Here is a 27,398-nt window from a genome sequence, read left to right as displayed (position 1 = left end):
TTATGTTATTGGAAAAAATGCAATTCGTAACTATGGATATCTGTTGAAAACCTCCTTGCATAGTTCATTTAATTTGATTGTTATGAAAATCCCGATGTTTAATGCATCAGTGAGCACACATTAGAAAATTATGCAAATGAGAAGAAAGTTCAAAGCCTTGGCCCCACTCTGTGCCGTGTTGAATGGTTATTTTGGATAGTGTTACTCTGAAGCAATGTGCGAAGTTTCATATAACTGTTGGCAGAAGTAGCAAAAACCATCCATGAAATAAACCCTCATTTCATATTTGTTAAAATTTTGACTTCTTTTCTCATAGACTTGTGTACATTATGGGTGCATATGTTTAATAAGTAACCTCTCATTCAATATGGGGGAACTTTTTTTCAAGGCTGTCTTTAGCAATGTCATTTGGCAGTAATGTTTATCAACCTAAGGGCAGAATTCTGTGCAAAAATGAAATCGATGTTTATTCATGGATGAGTGAGCACGCATCAAAGTGGGAAAATTGGTATTTTCAATGTCACAGACTCATTTTAAAGGGCAATAAAGAGAATATTGAGGGCAAATTCGTTTTCAAATGTTTTTGTTTTATCATCCATCATTTCTATCACCACACAATTTCCGAACTAAAAACATTTTCATGTTTGAGCGAGCACATTTGAAAACTTAGGAATGAATACTCTTTATATGGCCTAAATGTATTTTTTTCATAACAATTTCTCATGATCAGTTTAATTAATGGGCATATTAGTGGTGGACCCAGAATTCTAAAATGGGGGAGGGGCCTATAATCTGGGGAGGCACCAACATTTTCAAATTTTAACATGATCTAGCAAGTTGTAAATGTTACTACCATAACCCCCTATGATGATACATCACAATACAGGGGCCACGGAACAGTTTTTAAAATGGGGGGGGGAGCTAAGCCAAAAGAGGGAGGGTGGGGGCTGACCATGCAACAAATCACAATCGTATGGTCATTTTTACATTTTTGTACATGCTTTTTGAAAAAAGTAGGGGGGGGGGACTAAACCCCCTCCCCCGCTTCCACAATGTGCTCACTCAACCATGAACATTCGATATCAAAATTGTGTGTGGAGTGGCTAAATGATGGATAGTAAACCAGTATAACACCATAAAATCCATCTAAAAAACAACTTTTGTCCAACATTGTATTTGCACAATCTGAAACACGACTCTTGTGACTTTCAAAAATGGTCAATTTTAATTCAATCTTTGATTTCTCATGCATGACTCAACTGATCAATCTCCTATTTCCCCAGGAGTTGCCTAATGAGTGTAAAAAACACCTACGAAATATCATATCTCAAAATAATTCTGTTCAAAAGTTACATTAATTTGATTTAGGGGGGACTTACTTTTTTTGTTGTGTATATATATATATATTCCCGGCAGAGACATTTTTTCGGCATTACCAATTTTTCCAAAGGGTAGATAGCTCTGGGGAACCTTGATTAAAGCTACGCCTACCATTGTTCTCTTCATCAATTTTCTTTACACAATATTTAAAATAAATGAGTTGCCAAAGCTGTTGTACATGTATAGCTTCACACACATTTGCATACTTTCTCCCATACGTGTACTGTATCAAAGCACTGGCTTTGTATCAAAGCAATAGCTTTGATCCAGCTGAGGCATGGCGGCTTGTCATTGTTCAAAACCCAACTTCACCCGACAAAGGAAATTATAATTGGTATGGTCTCGAAAATCTGTCTATCTGACGGTCAATTGGATCAAGCTCGCCTAGCCACTAACCCGTCTCTGTGGTCTAGTGGTTAAGGCACCGGCGTTAATAGCTTGGGGGCCCAGGTTCGATTCCTGGCAGAGACATTTTTTCAGCATCACCAATTTTTCCAAAGGGTAGATAGCTCTGGGGAACCTTGATTTAAGCTACGCCTACCATTGTTCTCTTCATCAATTTTCATTACACTATATATATATATATACTTAGTATATATATACACAACAAAAAAAGTAAGTCCCCCCTAAATCAAATTGCTGTAACTTTCGAACGGAATTATTTTGAGATATGATATTTCGTAGGTGGATTTCTACACTCATTAAGCAACTCCTGGGGAAATATGAAATTGATCGGTAGGGTCATGCATGAATAATCAAAGATTGAATTAAAAATGACCATTTTTGAAAGTCACAAGAGTCGTGTTTCAGATTGTGCAAATACAATGTTGGACAAAAGTTGTTTTTTAGGTGCATTTTATGGTGTTATAATGGTTTACTATCCATCATTTAACCACTCCACACACAATTTTGATATCGTATGTTCATGGTTGAGTGAGCACATTGTATTGCAGGGGCCACGGAAGCGGGGGGAGGGGGTTCAGCCCCCCCCCACTTTTTTTAAAAAGCATGTACAAAAATGTAAAAATGACCATACGATTGTGAATTTTTGCATGGTCGGCCCCCACCCTCCCACTTTTGGCTCAGCTACCCCCACCTCCCCCCCCACTTTGAAAACCGTTCTGTGGCCCCTGTATTGTGACGTATCATCATAGGGGGTTATGGTAGTATCCTTTACAACTTGCTATATAACATGTTAAAATTTGAAAATGTTGGTGGCTCCCCCGATTATAGGCCCCTCCCCCATTTTAAAATTCTGGGTCCACCACTAATTTGCCCATACTTTAAACTGGTCAAGAAAAATTGTTACGAAAAGAATACATTTATGCCGTATAAAGAGTATTCATCCCTAAGTTTTCGAATGTGCTCGCTCAACCATGAAAATGTTTTAAGTTCGAAAAGTGTGTCGTGATAGAAATGATGGATGATAAAACAAAAAAAAAATGAAACCGAATTTGCCCTCAATATGCACTTTATGACCCTTTAAAATGAGTCTGTGACATTGAAAATACCAATTTTCCCACTTTGATGCGTGCTCACTCATCCATGAATAAACATATCGATTTCATTTTTGCACAGAATTCTGCCCATAGGCTAATAAACATTCCCGCCAAATGACATTGCTAAAGACAGCCTTGAAAAAAAGTTCCACCATATTGAATGAGGGCTTACTTATTCGTAAACATATGCACTCATAATGTACACAAGTCTATGAGAGAAGAAGTCAAAATTTTCACAAATATGAAATGAGGGTTTGTTTCATGGACGGTTTTTGCTACTTCTGCCAACAGTTTTTTCATGAAACTTCGCACATGGCTTCAGAGTAACACTATCCAAAAGGCGCGCACACTAAAATGACCATTCAACACGGCACAGAGTGGGGCCAAGGCTTTGAACTTTCTTCTCATTTGCATAATTTTCGAATATTATGTGCTCACTGATGCATTAAACATCGAGATTTTCATAAAAATCAAATCAAATGAACTATGCAAGGAGGTTTTTAACAGATATCCATAGTTACGAATTGCATTTTTTCCAATAACGTAAAAAAGAGAGCATCACATTCCACATGTTCATTCAAGCGTGAATGTTTAATTAAACGCCTTTGAATCATTGAAGCATGTTAAATGGTCGTGAACATAACGAAAAAGTTGAGAAAAGATCATGTTCAGTTACCAAAATGAAACAATACTTGTCTATGATATTTGAAAATCGTATTTTTTGTTTTTAACAAATGTTCATTGAACCGTGAAACGATGAATATTGTTGAAGATACTCTTCCCAAAAATAACTGTCATCATATTCTTTCATTCTTAGTGATATAAATGTGTAAAAAATCCAATTATTGCAAATTTGGACTTGTGTTTATTCAACCATGAAATTTAGCAAAAAAGTTGTATCGTACTTTAGAAAGTACCTTTTACAAGCCTTCTGACTATTTTTCATGATGAGAATGTGGAATTAGTTCCAGTAAAATGGAATCAAAGTCATGATATTTGGCTTGTGACTTTTGAAAAGTGACATTTTTGCCTTCTGACGGTGCTCACTGAAGCATGACGTAAAATACGTACATAACATTTACTCAGAGGGTAGCCTATAAAATTACCTACATGCTCATGTAAAAATATATCAATAATTCGAATTGGTTCGGAAGTTATTGATGTTTGTTCAAGGGGGACTTACTTTTTTTGTTGTGTATATATATATATATATATATATATATCTATAAATAAATATATAAACATAAATACACAAATATATGAATATCTAAATATATATACTGTATATGAATATATATATTTATATATATATAATCCAGGATGCTGACGATTACATCTCCGAGGTCCAACGGCAGATCACTGACGAGGCATTCTATTCTCCTTTGACAGAAGACCCCACACAGGAGTACCAACAACAAGCCCTACAATGTGTGGAGAATCTCAAAACTGTTAGTGGCTCTAGTAGTACCCTAGTGCCCGATAACCCTAGGTTGAGTAAATTTTACTTGTTACCCCAAATTCACAAATTACCTCAGTTGGTTAAGAATATCTGTGGAAGCGACGAGTCTGATGTACAAAAAATAGTCGAGAAATGTAGGGAGACTAAGACCATTCCCCCTGGTAGACCCATTGTCTCAAGCGTAGATTCTCTAACAGAGCCTATGTCTAAGTATGTCGACGAAAAACTTCAGGCATTTCTACCTAATATTAAAAGCTATGTGAAAAAATACGACAGATTTTTTTAACAAGATCAAGTCTGCTCCCATCACATCAGACTCCATACTTGTAACCATGGATGTTAAGAGCCTCTATACCAACATCCCCCACGACCAGGGTGTAGAAGCCCTTCGTTCATTTCTTCAAAAACAGGGTACTCCCGATCAGGAAATTGAGGACTTGTCCTCCATGGTGGATTTCATTCTGAAACACAACTACTTTGAGTTAAATGAGAAGTATTACCTTCAGTGCAAAGGTACAGCAATGGGGACAAAGATGGCACCAGAGTACGCTAACTTGTACATGGCTGTCCTTGAAGAGGATTTTTTTCTCCAAATGTAGTCTCAAACCGTCATTGTACATCAGATACATCAACGACATCTTTATGATTTGGCCCCATACCGAGGACGATCTGGCATCGTTTCACAATGCTTTCAATGTCCACAACCCAAACATTCAATTTACCATTGAAAGCTCAAGAGAGAAAATCCACTTCCTGGATGTCAATGTTTCTAAGAATGATGATTAGTTATGAAAATACTTACCATGATTTTCTTATTTACGAGATATCTGGATATACCCATTTGATTTGCTAATTCATTACAATGAACCTGCGTGCCGAGTATAGAGTACACAACTTTTCCTGCGCGCGCGCTGCATCTCCCTACCAACGCACTATCCCAAGATCATCGCGCAATTTGGCGTCCATTTCCTCTCATGAGCCTGCGGGCAAGACATGTTGTCACACAAGGCGAGGGGTAGGAGGGAGGGTTCAAATGGGTATATCCAGTTATCTCGTAAATAAGAAAATCATGGTAAGTATTTTCATAATTTACATCAATAACTGGGATATACCCATTTGATTTGCTAGACCAACACGGATTCAACGTGAAGGGAGGCATGTCTAGACTAAGAAGTGCGTAAAAATAGGGAGATGAAGACACGAAGGCCGTTGCCTTAAGGATAGGGGAGGCAATAAAGCCTCATGTGAAGAAGTCCTTAAGAGCAAGGAGTGAAGGAAAGAGGAGCGTCAATAGGCGGACCTCAAGAAGTCGTGAACGACGATTCCAAGAAAGAGCCCAAGAAGAATGATACTAAGTATCATGGGCCCTCGGCCTAGTGTCAGGAGAACAACATCACTAGCTGACTAGATCGTAAGATTCGGAATTTGTTGAAAATTTCAACAAGAATCGTGATCGGAAAACTGAAGCTTTTAAGGCTCAGTAAGTGATCAATCGAACAATCTGAGAAGGCGAGATATCTCAGAAGCCTCCGCGTGGGAGAAAGCGCCCAGAATTCGATATCTGTCTCAAATGCGTGAGGGCAGAACATCTGCAGAATTCTGATAGAGAGCTGAGGCAGAACGTTACTAGCGGTCCGAAGGGGACCAGGAACGACGGAGAGTAGGGTTTAAGAAAAAACCACTCGTAAGGCAGTCAAGAGTCGAGAAGCGACTGAGTGCCATCCTGTTAATAAGAAATGTCGCGGACCTGCTGCCTATGTAGAAAAGAGCAGTCTGGTCAAAACAGCTCAACCGGGCGTGTCAGAGAAACAGCGCGGTACACATCACGACAAAGTGTGATAGACCGAGTGATCGAGAGAGAACTCAGGATCCCCTTTCTCCCGTACTGATTGAAGCACCCGCCTGAGGGTGCAGCGCCCGCGGTGGAAAAGGTGGCTTGGCTCAAGCCACCATCGCCGAGAGAGCCCGTAAGGCTAGGCTGCGATGGATGTCCGCTGGGCGGGGGAATCCCTAGCAGCAGCAAGCGTACACCAGAGGGAGCTGGCGAAAAAGTCTCTGTCATGATCTTACGTGTAAACGACAATCAAGAGATGCTCTAAACGAACAGACATCGCCAGATATGATACCTCAACAGTTACATTCCCAACGGAATCGAATGAGGTAGCAACGGCCCTGTCCTATCAAGTTAGGGACGGAAACTGGCTGAGAGTGTTGATGTCCTCGCTTGAAGAAACAAGCGAAGGAGTAAGGAGACTTAAGGAAAGTAATCACAAAAATTTCCATCAGTCTGCGGTGAGAACCAGTTGTTTATGAAAACAGCCACAAGGCCTGGTCTCTCAGGTGATCGTAAGAGCAAGCACCGCCGGCGCCGGTTGCGGCAGCGTGGAACAGTCCGATATAGGAAGATAAACTGGCTGAGAGTGTCGATGTCCTCGCTTGAAGAAACAAGCGAAGGAGTAAGGAGACTTGAGGAAAGTAATCACAAAAATTTCCATCAGTCTGCGGTGAGAACCTGGTCTGGTCTCTCAGGTGATCGTAAGAGCAAGCACCGCCAGCGCCGGTTGCGGCAGCGTGGAACAGTCCGATATAGGAAGATAAGGAGTTCCAAAAAGCTGCGGGGGGCGGCAAAAATGACGCCCTAAGCAGCGGGGGATGAGAATCTAAGTTTCTAAAAGAAGAACTCCAGTGAAGTAAATCACTTACATGGAGAGACTCATCCACAGTCGGCCCGAGAGAAAGCGGGTCGTAGTGATCGTGGTTAGGTAGGCATAAGCATACATCCATCCACGGTTACATCACCCTCGGTCGCGCGGTGACCATGGCCACATGCATTGCATGGAAGGAGGATGAAAGCAGCATGCGAGGCGACTCGAGTGTGCCGAGTGAAAAAGCTTCTAAATAAGAAGACGATTCGACAAACGGGCACGGTAAAGACATCCACCGTAGACCACTCCACACCAGGAGGAAACGGCGGAGACGCCCACAAGCTTGACCCACATAGAGGGCAGTCTATAAGATAGACTGTTAGAGCTCGACCGATGGTCTGGTGGCGTACAGTTTGGTGTAAACTCGCCGACCCGGTACGGTGGGTGTGCCCAGAAAGTAGGCATAGAATGCCGACAGAGAAGCCTGGGGCTTTAAACAAGCTTGAACGCACGTACATAGCCAACAATCTCATGAGATGTACGGCGGTTTCTTTCCTCCGAGATGATGCTTACCCGACCGGGAAAGACTCGGGGAACAGCTGTGAATGTCAACAGGAGGGATATCTAGCATATGAAAAGCTGATTCCCTCCAGGTATTCGGTGCGGGTGCTGCAGGCGGTGTCCGGGGGGACGACCGGTGATGGCAGCTCGGGCAGGGCTCGAAGAGCCGCCTGAATACGAGACAAATAGGTTAACATAACCATAATGCACCGGGTGGTGAAGGCGTAGCAATTACTAAGCACAGGAGAACTTTTAATCGCCGTGACATTCAGATCCGATATACATACTCATAAGCTCGGAGAGCTATGAGATAGTGAGACATACCGCTGAGCGGTGATGGTGCTCATATCGGAGTCGCCCTCTCTTCAGCGGCGATCGCTGGAGGACGGGTGTCTGTACTAGCCCTGACTCTGACCTTGCAAGGGTAGGAGCTAAGTAAGACAGGGCACCCTTACTTTCGAATAGAAAGTGAGGTTCAGGCCAGAAACCGACGGTCCCGTCGCCTGGGCGGACGGTCCGCGGGCGTGATAGGTTGCCCTCTCAAAAGCAGCCAAACATTCTCACGAGAGAAGTGCGGCATGCGGTATGTAAGAGATTCTTACCTCCAATCTACAGGCCCGCTTAGGGGGTAGAATGGAGAGAGTTACCGCTGAAGGAGTCGTCGCCGTACGTGAGCTTGACGTAGAGGGCGAATTCGGGAGTACCTGCATAATAAGGGGGAAAACCCATGCAGGTAAAACTCGCCAATGGCTCCCCGGAGTGCGGGTTGGCGAGAGAAGTCTCAATCCGCTCAATACCCGACACCGGCAATAAGACCGCGGCGGTCTTATAATGACGGAGAACACGAGGGTAAGAACCCGTAATGCTCGGGGACGCATAGATGCAACCTGAACGGATGCAACGTCCAGCCGTCGGTCACCGAGAGCTTGCCGACATATTGATGCTTTAAAGCCATATGTCGGAAGCACCTGCATAGAAACGGGGGTCACCGTGTAGGTGAACAGCGTTTCAATAAATGCCCGGTGTGAGAGGACAGGTGATTGCTTGAGCCGCACAGTGCTTGGCAAGGCGGCTGAAGCTGATATGAAGCGTGGGTGAATTACCCGCACTGCTCATGGGAGTATGAAACAGCATGAGAGTTGCGACGCCTGACCCACAATTATCGGGAGTCTGGTGACATAATGGAGGGCGATGCCCGTATGTCGATAACACCTGTGTATTAGCGGGAATTTCCCTTGCAGGTGCGTGGGCCGGCAAATCATGATATTGCCGGTGACTCTCCGAGGTGCGAGACGGCGACTGTCTGCTTGACCTCCCTGGTGCTCGACACGGCGGTTTTAGCTGACAGAGAGCATTAGGATGAAGATCCGTGGTGCTCGAGGGCGTTCTGTTGTAACATGAAGTTACGACGCCTGGCCGTCGGCACAAGAATCAGAAGGAAAGGTCTGCCCGCACAGCGGGGTTAGCGACCTAGAATTTCTTCTTCTTCCTCTTCTATGCGGCCCCCGCCGGGGGGCAGAAGAGGGTATAATGATCGGGAGTCTGGTGACATAATGGCGGGCGACGCCCGTATGTCGATAGCACCTGTGTATTAGCGGGAATTTCCCTTGCAGGTGCGTGAGCCGGCGAATCATGATATTGCCGGTGACTCTCCGAGGTGTGAGATGGCGACTGTCTGCATGACCTGCCCGGTGCTGGACACGGCGGTTTTAGCTGACAGGGAGTATGAGGATAAGATCTGTGATACTCGAGGGCGTTTTGTTGTAACAGGAGGTTACGACGCCTGGCCATTTGTTTGAGGGCCGGCGGTTCGTGAGAATCGCTAGAGGCACCTCAGTGTGTTGGATGGCCGGTGTCTGCTTGATCCGCTCGGTTGGTAGAATCAGAGGACAGACCGCCCGACGGAGCGGGGCTTACGTCTGTGGTTCTCCTCTTCTTCTTTTCTTCTTCTTCGGTTGCTCCGGCGCCGGAGCGGAAGAAGGGACAAGAGGCTGGACTGCGCCTGTCTTCCTCTCCTTAGCTCTCCCACGGGGAGAGCTAGCTGAGCGAGAGGAGACGTCGGCCGAATCTGACGGCGTCAGATTGAATTGAGAGTCCGACACGGTCGGACTCAGGTGCCTCTTCCGACTAGGGGCTGGTAGCCCTTTGCCGACGCTCCCTAGAGGGGTCTTACACGGCATCGAGCCTAGTCTTTGCCGGGTGGAGAGACCCGTGCTCTCCCCCCGGACTTTAGGTGACCCGATGGCCGGTGGGTCTGACAGCCCTAGAGGAGTCGCCGTTTTCTGTACTAGTGCGACGCTCCCCGATAAGGTTCAGGTTCCGGGACGGAAGCCTTGGCCATCACCGTGCGGGCACGTGGTCGCAAATCCACGGTTCCACCCTTATTAAGCGGGGCACGTGAACGCGCGTTCACGGTTCCACCCCTTTGAGAGCCCACGGGGCTCTGACTCTGTTCTCGCTATCTATACTACCTGTGGTGGGGGATAAGACCCCGTGTCGGGCCCCGAAACAGCAGTCGCCTGAGGCTCTTCAGGAAGAGAGTCCGAAAGGCTCATTATTGCCGTAGGGTGATCTAGTAGTAAGATAAAAAAACAGAGAAGCAAGGGGGTAGGGGGGTAATAAACCCCAACCCAGAAGTCAAGGACCTCAAAAGCGGACTTTTGAGAGTCAAAACAAATCTCACAAGGATGATACAAGTAAAATTCCAGAACAAAAGAAACAGTAATAATTAAAGAATTATTATGAGACACTGTTCCTGAAGTCCGTTATAAAAATTAATTAATTATTTGATTACCACAACAAGAAGGTGCTTCCGCCAAAATTCTGAAAAGGAAGGGGGGAAGCATCTCAAAAAAAGAAAACACAAAGTTTTTTTTTTTTTGTGTCCACCTGTTCAAAAGAAAAAATAATTTTTCTTGAGGTGAGGATCAGCTAAGGAAAAAAAGGAAACAAGATTCCCTTTCTTTTTTTTTTTTTTAAACAAGAAGTTTAAGAAAAAAAATTATAAGTCCGGAGACCGGCAGCTGACCTGAAAAGGAAGGGGGGAAAAACAAAATTAGCTTTCCCGAGAAGGAAGGCCGAGTCAAAGGCGACGAACACTGACAGGAGACGGCTTCCTAAAAAAAAATTTCTAAGTATTCTTGTGAAGGAAAAGAAAAGAAAAAAAATTTTAAGACAAAGTCAGAAAAAAAAAATTTCTTTTTTTTTTTTTAAATTAATCGAATAATTAATTAATTAACTAATTAATTCAATTAATAAACACAAGAACAAAGGATTGATTGAAACAAAAGAACAATCAACTAACTCGAAACAAGAGACAAAGAACTTGAAACGAGGCTGAAATACGACGCTCCTGACGTCCTACAGAACCTATCTGTGGAGAAATAAATCAATTTAATTCACGAGTCATATAAACGAGGAAGTCAGTGAATAAAAGAATTAAAGGAATTAAAAAGGAGCGAAGACAACGCCCGCAACACGCAGGAAGGCGCGGAGCTATGGGGCGGAGAAGTGAAGACAACCCGCCTGTTGAGAAACGTATCTTAAAAAAAAAAACTCACAAAGAGGAACAAGAAACATGAAATAAATATCACGGAAGCTCCGCGCGACGGGATAATCTTACAACAATCTTAGATGAGAGAAAATAAGATTGAAATAAGGGAAGAATTGCACAATAAAGTATCCAAACAGGAAACAGAATTGCAATTTTGAGAGTGTACTTAGCTTGCGACTGAACTCGACCGCAGGCGAAAGTAAAAAAGGAAATAGACGCCAAATTGCGCGATGATCTTGGGATAGTGCGTTGGTAGGGAGATGCAGCGCGCGCGCAGGAAAAGTTGTGTACTCTATATTCGGCATGCAGGTTCATTGTAATGAACTAGCAAATCAAATGGGTATATCCCAGTTATTGATGTAAATTAAGTACTAGTGTATACATCAAACCAACCGATTCCTTCTCTTATCTTGAGTATAACTCATTCTATCCATCCCACACAAAGAAGTCGATTGTGTACAGCCAACTCCTAACGTACAAACGTATCACATCAGACCCCTAAGTGTTTGAGGCTGACGCTGCAAACCTCGGTGAACTTTTCATTAGATGAGGCTACCCACCTAGACTTGTCCACCATGCCCTGGCCCAGGTTAGAAAAAAATCAAGAGAGGATCTCCTATCTGCAGAACCAAAACAAGGGAATAATGAAAGGATCCTTTGTTACTACGTACCATCCCCAGGCCAAAAGGTTTGCCAATACCACAAAGAGGGAATGGTCTGCCAATATTAACCTTGACCCTAAACTCTCAACCGTTATGGGCGATCCTCCCCTTCACTCACAACGCTAGCCCCCAAGCATTAGAAAGCTACTAGTATGCAGCGAACTGCCCAAGCCTTCACCCCCAAAAGGCAACAAAAGATGTGGTAAGCCAAAATGCCAAGTGTGCACTCACTTAACCACCGACAGCAGAGTAAAAATTTCTCAGTCCCTTACTGTCCACCCCCCTAACCACACATGTGACGCACAGAATGTCTTGTATTGCATAATGTGTACCAAATGCCCGGGGTTCTCTTACATTGGTGAAACCAGCACCAAATTTCACACCAGATTCAATAACCACAAAAGCTCCATCACCAAAGACAAAAAGGACTTTCCTGTGGCCGACCACTTCAACCTCCCTAATCACTCTGTCAAAGATATCAAAGTCTGCATCTTCGGTGGAGGATACTGATCGGCAGAGGAACGGAAATGGGCTGAGCTGAGACATATCGTCAAAAGCCGCACATTTGAAAGCGGCCTCAACAAAGATCTGTCTTGGCTCAACGCATTCACATTCTATAGATAATCATATCTTTCTTCTCTTTGCCTTAATTTCCTTAATTCAATTTTCATGTTTATTAAGATCTCTCTGTGCAATGTGTAGCGTGCGCGATCTCAGCTAGACACTCTTATTATTACTAAATCTTTTTATTGTTACGAAACTTAAATCATACTCTTTTATTATCACGTAACTTACGTCATTAATGATATTTTACCCAAAAGCGGGCAATATACATTCATAACAGCATTTTGTGCACCTAGCAGCAGTTACCCTAGTCCCGCTGAGATCACGCACGCTTTAATAAAAACAACTGTCACTCAAACTTGTCACAATTCACGAATCTTCCCTGAAGAAGGTAGAGGTCTACTGAAAATTTGGAGAGTGAATAAAAGAACTTAATTGTTGGCATTGCAAAAACTGCATTACTCGTGATTTTGTTTTGCATTTCTGATATATATATATATATATGTTTATATATATATACATACAGGTATATATATATATATATATATATATATATATATATACATATATACTGTACATATAATATATACACGTAAAGTGAATGGAATCCCAGTGATTTTTCCAGAGAAAGAAGGGAGAGATGACATTTTTCAAGACTCCCATAGAATTCAGGAGACTCTGGACTTATGCTTAATTTGCAATTGAACATTGCAATGCCCTATTGTATTAATTATACCTGATGGTTGCTGTGTAACTCCATCTAAGAGATTATTTAATCGCAGGATTTCATCTTTCTGTGCTTCCAATACATCATGTAAGGCTCCAATCTCCTCCTGTTGATTAGCTTTGAAAACAAACAAAAGTAAAAAAATTAAATTACATATCATACAGTACATGGACCCGATTCAATATAGCAGCAGTGCTCACCTAAGACTTGTCAGTGATACTTGATTACCCCTAAGATTACCCCTAAGTCCACATTTCATAAACTTTATCCAAAAACTTTTTAAGTTATGACAGCAATTAAATGATTCAGATTCAGATTCAGATTCAGTTTTATTTCCAACAGAAATAACAAATATTGATACAAATCATTTTCATAGATTATAACAAATATTTACAATACATTAATAATAATCATAACTAACATATAAAAATATAATACAAAATATTATTATAGACAAATAATATATATAGTTAGGATAGAAAAAAAAGTATCTGTGGAAATGGGGGATTCACTAAAAAGCATAGCTTGTATAATGTGAATCCCCCTAAAGAAAGAGAATAGAGGAGAGAGGGAGAGAGAGAGACGCAATGGTTGCTATTTGCCTACGGAGATTTACTGAATAGATTAAAAAGAACAGGATAACTCACAGAACAAGACAAAACGAAAAAATAATAGAAAAAAAAAAAACAGGACGACAAAAGGAGAAATAAACGTAAAATAGAATCAGGACAAATTTCGACCGAAAAGAGAGGATAAAACAAAATGATAGACTAACAAAAATAACTTTAAGTCTGAGAGGAGATGATAACGAGCGGGAATTAGAACTGAAGACCTCGGTAGGATTTAAGTAAAACGTTTTTAAGTTTTCTTTTAAAAGAATATATGGAAGGGCTGTTTTTTATGTTATTGTCGAGGGAGTTCCAAAATCTAGGGCCATCGAACATAAATGTACTCTTTGCTAATAAAGTTCTAAAACGGGGTAAATGAAGGGGTAAATGAAATTCGTCAGATTGCCGAGTAGGGTAATTATGAAAAGACCGATTAAGAGGAAACATAGAATCAAATACACGCGGAAGTGTGTTTTTGTCAAAATTAAACATAAATTGTCCTAAATGAAATAAATATAGGTCGCTTATCTTCAGCAATTTGCTATCAAAAAATAGTGGGTCAGTGTGTGAACGAAAAGCTGAATTATGAATAACACGAAGGGACTTCTTTTGCAGTAATAACAGTCTATCTAAAATGGTTTGATGGGTGCTGCCCCAGGCAAGTATCCCATAATTCAAGTAAGGCAAGATCAGGGAAGAATATAGCATTAAAAGTGATGACGACGAAAAATGATTTTTCAGTTTATTGATTATGAAAATACTTACCTGATTTTCTTATTTACGAGATAACTCATACATCTACTTGATTTGCTAGTTCAGCCCTCTGGACTGCCATACCCGAAAAGAACTCCCAAGAATTTAAAAAGCGCGAGCGCGCCCTCTCCCGTTCAGGCTTACTACCCATGATCACCGCGCAATTAGCGTCCATCTTCCTCGACTTTCGCAAGCCCATATGTTGAAACATGTTGCTACGCAAGGCGGAGGGTCGGAGGGAGGGTATCAAGTAGATGTATGAGTTATCTCGTAAATAAGAAAATCAGGTAAGTATTTTCATAATTTACTTCAATAACTCCATACATCTACTTGATTTGCTAGACCAACACGGACTCAAACCGTAGGGAGGCATGTTTTCAATTGTAAGCCTAAGAAAATTTAAAAACAAAAACAACGAAATTTAGGGAGAGGGGGAAAAAGCCGCAGCTGCATTAAGCGCCGAAGCAGCAAATCTCGCCTCGCTGGACGGGATGTCCTTCAAGTAGAATGAAGTGAAGGAGTTAGTTGAGCGCCAAAAGGCGGCCCTCAAAACGTCCTCAAGAGGAATGCCCTGTATACTCGGGAATACTCGGTATCATGGGCCCTCGGCCTAGTGTCAGGAGAACAACATCACCTGCTGACTAGAGCGTAAGATTCGGAATTTGTTGAAAATTTCAACAAGAATCGTGATCGGAAAACTGAAGCTTTTAAGGCTCAGTAAGTGATCAATCGACCAATCTGAGAAGGCGAGATATCTCAGAAGCCTCCGCGTGGGAGAAAGCGCCAAGAATTCGATATCTGTCTCAAATGCGTGAGGGCAGAAAATCTGCAGAATTCTGATAGAGAGCTGTGGCAAAAAGTTACTAGCGGTCCGAAGGGGACCAGGAACGACGGAGAGTAGGGATTTAAGAAGAAAACCACTCGTAAGGCAGTCAAGGGTCGAGAAAGCGACTGAGTGCCATCCTGTTAATAAGGAATGCCGCGGACCTGCTGCCTATGTAGAATAGAGCAGTCTGGTCAAAACAGCTCAACTGGGCGTGTCAGATAAACAGCGCGGTACACATCACGACAAAAGTGTGTTAGACCGAGTGATCGAGAGAGAACTCAGGATCCCCTTTCTCCCATACTGATTGAAGCACCCATCTGAGGGTGCAGTGCCCACGGTGGAAGAGGTGGCTTGGCTCAAGCCACCATCGCCGAGAGAGCCCGTGAGGCTAGGCTGCGATGGCTGTCCGCTGGGCGGGGGAATCCCTAGCAGCAGCAAGCGTACGTCAGAGGGAGCTGGCGAAAAAAAATCTGTCACGATATTACGTGTAAACGACAATCAAAAGATGCTCTAAACGAACAGACATCGCCAGATATGATACCTCAACCGTTACATTCCCAACGGAATCGAATGAGGTAGCAACGGCCCTGTCCTATCAAGTTAGGGACGGAAACTGGCTAAGAGTGTCGAAGTCCTCGCTTGAAGAAACAAGCAAGGAGACTTGAGGAAGTAATCACAAAATTTCCATCAGTCTGCGGTGAGAACCAGTTGTTTATGAAAACAGTCACAAGGCCTGTTTCTCAGGTGATCGTAAGAGCAAGCACCGCCGGCGCCGGTTGCGGCAGCGTGGAACAGTCCGATATCGGTAAGATAAGGAGCTCCAAAAAGCTGCGGGGGGCGGCAAAAATGACGCCCTAAGCAGCGGGGGATGAGAATCTAAGTTTCTAAAAGAAGAACTCCAGTGAAGTAAATCACTTACATGGAGAGACTCATCCACAGTCGGCCCAAGAGAAGGCGGGTCGTAGTGATCGTGGTTAGGAAGGCATAAGCATACATCCATCCACGGTTACATCATCCTCGGTCGCGCGGTGACCCTGGCCACATGCATTGCATGGAAGGAGGATGAAAGCAGCATGCGAGGCGACTCGAGTGTGTCGAGTGAAAAAATTTCTAAGTAAGAAGACGATTCGACAAACGGGTACGGTAAAGACATCCACCGTAGACCACTCCGCACAAGGAGGGAATGGCGGAGACGCCCGCAAGTTTGACCCACATAGAGGGCAGTCTATAAGATAGACAGTTAGAGCTCGACCGATGGTCTGGCGGTGTACAGTTTGGTGTGAACTCGCCGACCCGGTACGGTGGGTGTGCCCAGAAAGTAGGCATAGAATGCCGACAGAGAATCCTGGGGCTTTAAACAAGCTTGAACGCACGTACATAGCCAACAATCTCATGAGATGTACGGCGGTTACTTTCCTCCGAGATGATGTTTACCCAACCGGGAAAGACTCGGGGAACAGCTGTGAATGTCAACAGGAGGGATATCTAGCATATGAAAAGCTGATTCCTTCCACGTATTCGGTGCGGGTGCTGCCGGCGGTGTCCGGGGGGACGACCGGTGATGGCAGCTCGGGCAGGGCTCGTACGAGCCGCCCGAATACGAGACAAATAGGTTAACATAACCATAATGCACCGGGTGGTGAAGGCATAGCGATTATTAAGCACAGGAGACTTTTTAATCGCCGTGACATTCAGATCCGATATACATACTCATGAGCTCGGAGAGCTATGAGATAGTGAGACATACCGCTGAGCGGTGATGGTGCTCATATCAGAGTCGTCCTCTCTTCAGCGGCGATCGCTGGAGAACGGGTGTCTGTACTAGCCCTGACTCTGGCCTTGCAAGGGTAGGAGCTAAGTAAGACAGGGCACCCTTACTTTCGAATAGAAAGTGAGGTTCAGGCCAGAAAATGACGGTACCGTCGCCTGGGCGGACGGTCCGCGGACGTGATAGGTTGCCCTCTCAAAGCAGCCAAACATTCTCACGAGAGAAGTGCGGCATGCGGTATGTAAGAGATTCATACCTCCAATCTACGGGCCCGCTTAGGGGGAAGAATGGAGAGAGTTACCGCTGAAGGAGTCGTCGCCGTATGTGAGCTTGACGTAGAGGGCGAATTCGGGAGTACCTGCATAATAATCGCCCCCCCCCCTTCCCCTGCCTCTGCCTTCTCGCTAGCCTCGAGAGGCTTGAAAGTTTCGAGACGGCGGTGCCGGAGCCTGGCGCTTCCGGGCAGCAGCAGAGCGGGGGAGGGATTTGCACCCTCGGAGCTGGCGGCTTCCTCGTCGTAGGAGCCGCCTCGTCTAGGGCGACCCCGTCACTCTCCGAGACCCCCAATTCGGCCGATTGAGCTCGGAGCGCCTGAAGAGGCGGGGCGAAAAAATAAGGACTCCCCTGCTTCATCAATACCCCCGCTCGGAGGGTAGATGTGAGGTAGATACTTGTCAAGCAGCGCCTGAGCGCTTACTGAAGAGTCGACCGCGGGATAGGGGTTGTCCTCGCACTGGCCGCCTTCGAGAGACTCCTCGTAAAGGGAGTCTCGCTCCATGGACTGAACCGGGAGGTTGTCCCCATGACAAGTTTCCTCCCCTGGAGGAGCTCCGGGAGCCGTACGGCCTCTCGGCCGGCTCTCATGAAGGCAAGGGAGTCCAGTAAGCGCCGGGGTGGCCCCGCGTGTCGGCTGGGACACGTGCTCTGAGATCGACGAAATGCTGGAAAGCACACGCGATCTTGAGGTACCCGGTTAGCCGGAGCACTGGCTGGCGATTTAACAGAATCGCTCGAGGATTTCCCGGGTGTCTGGTGGTTATTGCCCACTTGTCTCGCTTGATGCTCAGGGGCATCAGCGGGGTGAGTAGACGTCGAGGGTGGGGTGAACCCGCACTGCTCGAAAGCAGAATGTAGCAGCATGAATAGCTGTGACATCTGACCACCGACACAAGGGTCTGAAGGAGGAACGCCCATGGCAACAGGGCTGGCCGACCTCTCCTTCGACCTCTTCTTCTTCGCGGGCTCCGCCGGCGTGGCCGGGGCAGAAGAAGGCACAAGAGGCACGGGTGATTTCTTACGATTTGCCGCCCCTGGCAGGGCGGCCGTCAACAACGAAACTTCACCCGAATCTGACGGGGTCAGATTGTGGTCACAGTCTGATGTGTGACGCCTCTCGCGGTAGCAGAATGTAGCAGCATGAATAGCTGTAACATCTGACCACCGACACAAGGGTCTGAAGGAGGAACGCCCATGGCAGCAGGGCTGGCCAACCTCTCCTTCGACCTCTTCTTCTTCTTCTCTTTCTGCGGGCTCCGCCGGCGTGGCCGGGGCAGAAGAAGGCATGAGAGGCACGGGTGATTTCTTACGATTTGCCGCCCCTGGCAGGGCGGCCGCCGACAACGAAACTTCACCCGAATCTGACGGGGTCAGATTGTGGTCACAGTCTGATGTGTGACGCCTCTCGCGGTAGCAGAATATAGCAGCATAGCATGTATGACTGTAACATCTGACCACCGATACAAGGGTCTGAAGGAGGAACGCCCATGGCAGCAGGGCTGGCCGACCTCTCCTTCGACCTCTTCTTCTTCTTCTTATTTTGCGGGCTCCGCCGGCGTGGCCGGAGCAGAAGAAGGCACAAGAGGCACGGGTGATTTCTTACGATTTGCCGCCCCTGGCAGGGCGGCCGCCAACAACGAAACTTCACCCGAATCTGACGGGGTCAGATTGTGGTCACGGTCAGATTGTGGTTACAGTCTGATGTGTGACGCCTCTCGCGGTCAGGGGCTGGGCGATCTCTCCCGATGCTGTCAACGGAGGACGACTTATACGACAGAGATCCTGACCTGTGCCGGGGGGAGAGAACCGCACTCTCCCTCCGGACTTCTGGTGACCCGGTAGCCGGTGGGTCGCATAGCCCTATGGGTGCTGCGGCGGCAGGACCTATTTTAGGCTTGGAAGCCTCGGCTACCACTTTTTTCTTTGTCCGAGACCGTGGCACCACAGTCTCGGCCTTCCTACTCTTAGCATCCGACCGCAAATTCGGAATGCTGATCGACGCACCCTCATACTCACCGCCGCCGGGCGCTCACCGCGGCGTCCCTCCTACTCGCCTGGAGGCGGCCGACTTCTGTAAACTTGCAATCGGGACGGTCCCCGTGGAGGGCACCAGGTCCTCTGGGGCTGTGTTAGTCCCATTCATCGGTACCTCTCTCTACCCTGAAAAAAGAAAAACAAGAATTTTTCTCTTTTTTTATTTTATTTTTTTATTACAAAGATCTCGCTTAGATTAAAAGTGGAGACCGGAGTGGTCTTTCCCTCCTCCTATAAGAAATTTGTTTGAGCAAACAGAACAAATCAAGAGGGGAGGGGTAGGGAGGAAGAAGAACCTAAGAATAGTTTAGGTATCTGCCTGTAAGAAAATAGAAAGGAGGTCGGAGACTTTGAAAAAAAGAAACTCCTACAAGGTTCCCCTACTATATTCTCTTTTTTTTTTTTTTTTTTTTGTGCCCGAAGGAAAAATTCGAAACAAAAATTCAAAAATGAATGCAAGTTCAGAAGAGAACGAAGTTTCCACCTGCGAAGAAACACAAAAACAAGAATTTCAGAGCAGGAAGAAAAGGGATTGAGAGACAAACAATTCCAGATAAGAGAAATTTTACGATAATTTCCGAGAGGAAAAATGTAACCTCCTGTGGAAAGGTAAAGAAATTCAGAACAGGAGGAAGGAGGAACGTCTCTAGTAACGATTCCAAGAGGAAGAACGACACAGTAAATCCTCAAAAAGAAATCGTAGAGCCCGCCTGTCGAAGTAAAAAATATAAGACTAGGAGGGAAGAGGGAATTGAACGAAGAAAACAATTCCGGGAAAGGTCAAAAAAATTTCTAACAGGAAGGAGACCCCACCTGTAAAGAACAAAAATTTTTTTTTTTTTTTGGGGGGGGATTGAATAACCAATCAAGGTATAATTGCGTAAGCCGAATTAATCCCCGAAGCGTCTGTGAATAAAATATTAATCAAGAATTTTATTCAGAACAGAAAGGAAAAGGAATTGAGCTTTAAGATCCGCCTGTGAATAAAATATCAATCAAGAAATTTATTCAGAACAGAAGGAAAAGGAATTGAGCTTTAAGATCCGCCTGTGAATAAAATATCAATCAAGAAATTTATTCAGAACAGAAGGAAAAAGGAATTGAGCTTTAAGATCCGCCTGTGAATAAAATATCAATCAAGAAATTTATTCAGAACAGAAAGGAAAGAGAATTGAAGAATTAATCAATCAATAATCAATCGAAAATCTTAATAAATCAATTCCGGAAAACAAGGAAGGAACAGAGTTGGAGATCCCAACCTGCAAAAAGAAATAACAATAACACCCTCGACAACAAAGTGTAAAGGCTGTCTAGAATTTAATTCAAAAACGGCACCAAAAACCACCACATTTTGAACGTGAAGAACAATAACCATGGCAGGTGGTGAAGGCTTGCTGCCACGTAGGCAGGCCAAGCCCGGTGCCTCGCGAACGCGCTAGCGATGCGGCGCGACGAGAACTCAAACGTTAGAAAAACAATTTAAGTGTCACCAAAAACACGCTAAAAAGTCGCGCCAGGTGTAAATTCTGAACACAATCTTACACACAAACGGAAAGATTGAATTTAAAAGGGAGAATGCACAACAGATAAGCAAAAATAATATACCAAAGCTCAAAAAAGATTTGAGCTCTTAGGAGACTTATCTGAGCACGTCTTGACAGGTGGCTTGCCGAAAGCAAAAGAGGAAGATGGACGCTAATTGCGCGGTGATCATGGGTAGTAAGCCTGAACGGGAGAGGGCGCGCTCGCGCTTTTTAAATTCTTGGGAGTTCTTTTCGGGTATGGCAGTCCAGAGGGCTGAACTAGCAAATCAAGTAGATGTATGGAGTTATTGAAGTAAATAATGCCAATATTTCGCGAAATAATCTTACATATACAATCTATGTGGTATTTCCAGGAAAGCTTATTATCAACGGTAACACCGAGAAATTTAATGAATGTGACACTTTCTAAATTAGTTTCGTCTAAAACAATGTCCATGGGAAGTGTATCAATGGAATTGCTAAATAGCATATATTTAGTTTTAAGTAAATTAAGAGACAATTTGTTGGATCTTATCCATTGTGTGACTTTTAAAAGTTCATTATTAATTGTATTTACTAAGGTATATGGATTTTTATGGGAATAAAATATATTAGAATCGTCTGCAAAAAGAATGAACGAAAGGATATCAGATGATTTACAAAAGTCATTAATATAAATAATAAAGGGCCTAACAGACTGCCTTGCGGGACTCCACAATTAATGTACTGCATATTGGATGCATGACCATTCAAAGATACAAATTGACGTCTGTCGGATAAGTAGCTTCTGAACCACTCCAAGGCCTTCCCGCGCACACCATAATGAGAAAGTTTATGTAATAAGATATCATGGTTAATGGTGTCGAAGGCCTTGGAGAAGTCCAGAAAAATGCCGACTAGATGTGAGCAATTATCAAAAGCGTGAGCCACTTTATCAACGAAATTCAGTAATGCATGTTCTGTGTTGTGTTTTTCTCTAAATCCAAACTGAAAATTAGAAAAAATATTGTGAGATTTTAAAAAATCAATTGTTTTGCTATAAACCACTTTTTCTAAAATTTTTGACAAGGATGATAATAAAGAAATTGGGCGATAATTACTGACACTTAACTTGTCACCCTTTTTGTATAATGGAATGACCTTGGCAATTTTCATGCGATCAGGGACTTGACCGGAGGTTAGAGAAATGTTAAAAATATATGTCAAAGGATCGACAATTTCAGATATTATACAGGTCTTTTAAAATAAAGTTATTGACATCATCATAACCAGGACTTTTTTTATTATTCAAATTAGATACAATATCAGTAATATCTTTTTTAACTACGGGAGTGAAAAATATTGAACTAGAATTAGGTGTACCTAGGTAATCATAAAAGTGTTTTGTTGAAGGGGGGATGCCTCTAGCTAGGTTAGTTCCTATAGATGAAAAATAGTCATTAAAAATATTAGCTATATCATCAGGATCTCCAATAATATCACCGTTAGACCTTATTTCAGTTATATCGGACTTGTTATTGGATAAATTCATAGCTTGTTTAAGAACTTTCCATGTATTTTGAATGTCGTGTTTATACAGAATTATTTGATCAGTAAAATATCTTTTCTTTGCCAAACGTATTGTTTTGGTTAAAGTATTCTTATATGTGGTGTATTTAGTTTTAGCCTGAAGAGTGCCTTTAAGTTTGGAATTATAATATAAATTATTTTTTCTGTTGATTGAACGCAAAAGTGCTTTAGATATCCAAGGAAGTCTTGGTGATTTTTTGTAGTTAGTTCACTAATTCACTAATAAAAATATTCAGAAAGTTATTGAAGCATATGTTTACATCATTATTGTTATAAATAGGTGACCAGTCAACAGACTCTAACGAAACACCCAGTCTTGCGAGATTCTCTGGAGTAGGTCTCCGCCTTGATGGCTTGGAAGGATTAATACATGAGTGCTTAAGGGTAAAATGTGACATAATAGGAAAGTGATCAGTCAGATCAGATAATATTATTTCAGAATCAGGAGTCGGCATGACGTTACAAAATATGTTATCAATAAGTGTTGCAGAGCGATCGGCAATGCGAGTGGGTTTTGATATTAATGGCAAATATGAAGATGTCAAAAATGTTTCAAGAAATTCATGGGCAGTATTGTTACTGTCATGCTTCAATATATCGATATTGAAATCCCCTAAAATAAAAACATGTTTGTTCACCAACAATGGATTTCTAACCAAGTTAAAAAGGTAAAGTAAAAAATCATTATGATTAGAATTTGTGGTCTATATATAACACCTATGATTATATTTTTGGAATTTGGGACATTGATTTCGATAAAAAGTGACTCTACATATTCATTCATATTAGTGATTTCGTTGTGAATTTTGTATTCGTAATTGTGGGAAACATATAATGCAACACCACCGCCATGTCTATCTTTCCTGTTATTAAAAACGAAATCATATTGATCTAGTGAAAATGGAATATTGGATTCATCAGTTAACCAAGTTTCTGTAAGTCCAATAATGGAAAATGAATTTCTAGATGAATTATTGTCTAATAGCAGTTGGAACTCTTCGAAGTGTTTATTTATGCTTCTTATGTTTAAATGTAATAAAGAAAAAATATCTTTGGAGAATTGTCTAGTAGTGTTTTTGAATTGAAGTTCAGTGATGTATTCTGATGAAGGATTGCGAATTAAATCATGATCAGTGTGGAAATCAAGAAGTTCTGATGATGCATTAATGTTGTTTGCTACAAAGTGGTTGTACACCGAATTAACCTGAGGGTAGCCATTTGAATTACTAGGCGTATTTAAATTAATGGAGAGGTCATCATTACTCAAAGAATAAAACGGCATATCAATTAAGGTATTCACGGAAGTACACTTAGCGTCTCAACATTCACTACTACTTTCGGCATTGAGTTAATAAAAGAAGAGTAATTAAGATAAAAGGTCCTGTGTGGGAACAAATAAGTAACAGACATACAGAGAAACGAAAACACATACATGTACAAACAAATAACGAATTCATAAAGCTTCGAGAGATGGAAGCATTTACATGATTTAGCAGAAATCTTCGATATGCTCCAACATGGCCAAAGTTCACTGACCTCAAATGACCTTTGACTTTGGTCATGTGGGCAGAAACTTGCACGAGATGTTTAATGATACTTGATTACTCTTACGTCCAAGTTTTTTTAAACTAGATCCATACACTTTCAGAGTTATGATGGTTATTCAACAAATACCCACAACATGGCCAAAGTTCTTTGACCTTTGACCCTGGTCATGTGACCTGAAACTAGCAAAGGATGTTAAGTGATACTTGATTACTCTTATGCCCAAGTTTTATGAACTAGACCAATACACTTCCAGAGTTAGGATGGTAATCAACAAATACCCCCAGCATGGTCATTTGACTTGAAACTCAGGTACATGTAGGATGTTCAGCAATACTTGATTACCCTTCAGGGCGTGTGGTTCAGTAGTTAGAGCATTAGACTCATAATCGCAAGGTTGTGAGTTCGAATCCCAACTCTCCCATTGTCTCCACTTTTATAAAAAGGCCCAAGAGTAATATCTGTTGTCTAATACGTCAGCCACTATGACTGATTAAACTAGACGTAAAATGTTTCCAAGGTAATTGGTTAAATACCAGCATGGCGTTTACCAGCAACAAGTGGAATGCCTCTGGCCGTCTCACCTGCATCACGCGGTTCAATATAGCAGCAGTGCTCACTTTGAATACTACTCTGACTCGCACAAGATGTTCAGTGATACATGGTTACTCTTATTTCCCTTTTTTATGAACTAGACCAATAAACTTACAGAGATATGATGGTTATTCAACAAAAAACCCCAACATGGCCAAAGTTCATTAACCTTACATGACCTTTGACCTTGATCATGTGACCTGAAACTCGAACAGGATGTTCAGTGATACTTGATTACTCTAATGTCCAAGTTTAATGAACTAGACCAACAAACTTTCAAAGTTATGATGGTAATTCAACAGATACCCCCGATTCGGCCAAAGTTCATTGACCTTTGACCTTAATCATGAGACCTGAAACGCGCACAGGATGTTCTGTGATACTTGATTACTATTATGTCCAAGTTTCATGAATCAGATCCATAAACTTTCAAAGTTATGATGGGAATTCAACAGATATCCCCAATTCGGCCAAAGTTCATTGACCCTAAATGACCTTTGACCTTGGTCATGTGACGTAAAACTCGTGCAGGATGTTCAGTGATACTTGATTAACCTTATGTCCAAGTTTCATGAACTAGGTCCATATATTTTCAAAGTTATGATGGGAATTCAACAGATATCCCCAATTCGGCCAAAGTTCATTGACCCTAAATGACCTTTGACCTTGGTCATGTGACGTGAAACTCATGCAGGATGTTCAGTGATACTTGATTAACCTTATGTCCAAGTTTCATGAACTAGGTCCATATATTTTCTAAGTTATGATGACATTTCAAAAACTTAACCTCAGGTTAAGATTTCGATGTTGATTCCTCCAACATGGTCTAAGTTCATTGACCCTAAATGACCTTTGACCTTGGTCATGTGACATGAAACTCTGATAGGATGTTCAGTAATACTTGATTAACCTTATGGCCAAGTTTTATTAACTAGGTCCATATACTTTATAAGTTATGACATCATTTCAAAAACTTAACCTCAGGTTAAGATTTGATGTTGACGCCGCCGCCGCCGCCGCCGTCGCCGTCGGAAAAGCGGCGCCTATAGTCTCACTTTGCTTCGCAGGTGAGACAAAAATGCTGTCTTGCCGAGTTCCACAAATTGGAGTTACCACAAACAGAAACAGAAACACTTATGGCCAAGTTTAATGAACAAGGTCCATATACTTTCGAAGTTATGACGAAATTTCAAAAACTTAACCTTACATGTACGTGAAATGATTGATGTTGATTCCCCCAACATGGTCTAAGTTCATTGACCCTAAATGACCTTTGACCTTAGTCATGTGACATGAAACTCAGGCAGGATGTTCAGTAATACTTGCAGAACAAAAGTAGAACAAAATGCTAGAACATTGCTATTCCTTAATCCTGACCAATATAGCAAAGCTTAAACAAGAGTGTCGCTTAGGCAACCACACAATACGCCTGTAACATGGAAAATGGAGTTACTGGTCAAGCAAGACTTTTGACCTTCTGACCTCAAAATCAATAGAATTGCTGAAACCTATACTAGTATCATACACACCAAATTATATGAGCCTAGGTTAAGTTCAACTTAAGTTATTGCAATAACAAAAACATCAGAAGGGTAAGATGAAAACATGTCACTGTGATTTTGACCTATGACCTTTTGACCTAAAAATCAATAGGCATTCTGGGATCCATGCTAGTATCATACACACCAAATTATATGAGCCTAGCTTAACCCTAATTCTCCCGGGGGGGGGGGGGGCCATAATGGCCCATCCTCGACATTTTTCATGATATATCTGCTGCGCAAAATTTTTTGACCTCGGTGCTGCCTGACTTTTTACTTTCAAGTCTCGCGCAAATTGTGAGACTAAATTTGTGACTCCTGGGAACGCGGTTACGACATTACGCAACATCATGTAAGTGCATGTCAGACCCAATTTGCTCATTAACGTGATTTCATGTAACCCTATGCCTTGTTTACATGTATGATCAGAATTATGTCTGGAATGATTTCCATTGAAAAAAACAATAAAAAACAAATAAAAAAACAAAGAAATTAAAAAAAAACATAAAATACATAAGAAATTGGTCTTGGTACCAGAATTTTTTTCATTCACAATTGTTAGGAATGCTATAAAGAATATTTTCACCAAATAGCATTCTAGGAGCTTTATTTAGTGAATCAGAGCAAAAAGCATGATTTCATGAATAAATTAGCATAATTAATTCATATAAAATAAAAATACATGAATTCAGTGAAATTTACCAATGCAACTTTGTAGATTATGTCATTCTCTACCACTATGCAAATTTTTGTTGTGATCGCGAAATCCGCGGCCGAGATCTCAGGGGGGCCCAAACGCCCCACCCCCAGGAATGAGAAGAATCAAAATACCCCGGGAGATTTAGGGTTAAGTTAAACTGAAGTAATCATGTTTACAAGGACTGCAGAAGGGTATTGATGAAACATGTCAGTGTGACCTTGGCCTTTGACCTTTTGACCTCAAAATCAATAGACTTCCTGTGATCCATGCTAGTATCATACGTACCAAATTACATGAGCCTTGCTTAAGTTAAACTGAAGTTATCGCGTTTATAAGGACTGCAGAAGGGTATTGATGAAAACATGCCAGTGTAACCTTAAACGCAAGACATGTAGCCATGCAAGGCAGGGGGCAGGTGGGCAAATTTACAAATATACGGGCGCGGCGGGCGAATTCACCCTGGAAATGCCTAAAGTCGCCCTCAAAATCAAATCATTGCCGAGCGATAACTCAACGGCCCACGAGCGCCATATGATCGAGCTCCGCATACCATTCAAACATAATAAAAAATTTGCACTGAAAATCATCAACAAGCCTTGGAAATAGCGAGG

The 27,398-nt window shown here is 42.7% G+C and overlaps 1 protein-coding gene and 1 non-coding gene across 2 annotated transcripts in view; one reads left to right on the top strand and one right to left on the bottom strand.

The window, feature by feature from the left end:
- LOC121428611 (cingulin-like) overlaps positions 1-27,398 on the bottom strand; it is a 79,804-nt gene that overhangs the window by 3,924 nt on the left and 48,482 nt on the right. The window contains exon 9 of the mRNA XM_041625371.1: positions 13,060-13,167. Coding sequence (XP_041481305.1) covers positions 13,060-13,167 — 108 coding nt within the window. The remainder of the gene's footprint in view (positions 1-13,059; positions 13,168-27,398) is intronic.
- On the top strand, positions 1,779-1,851 carry TRNAL-UAA. The gene has a single exon. It is a non-coding gene; the product is annotated as a tRNA-Leu (tRNA).

Source organism: Lytechinus variegatus, chromosome 15, assembly GCF_018143015.1.
Source record: "Lytechinus variegatus isolate NC3 chromosome 15, Lvar_3.0, whole genome shotgun sequence".
In the NCBI taxonomy this organism is placed as follows: Eukaryota; Metazoa; Echinodermata; class Echinoidea; order Temnopleuroida; family Toxopneustidae; genus Lytechinus; species Lytechinus variegatus.
Note: the sequence above shows the minus strand (reverse complement) of the source record. Positions and strands in the feature narration are given on the sequence as shown.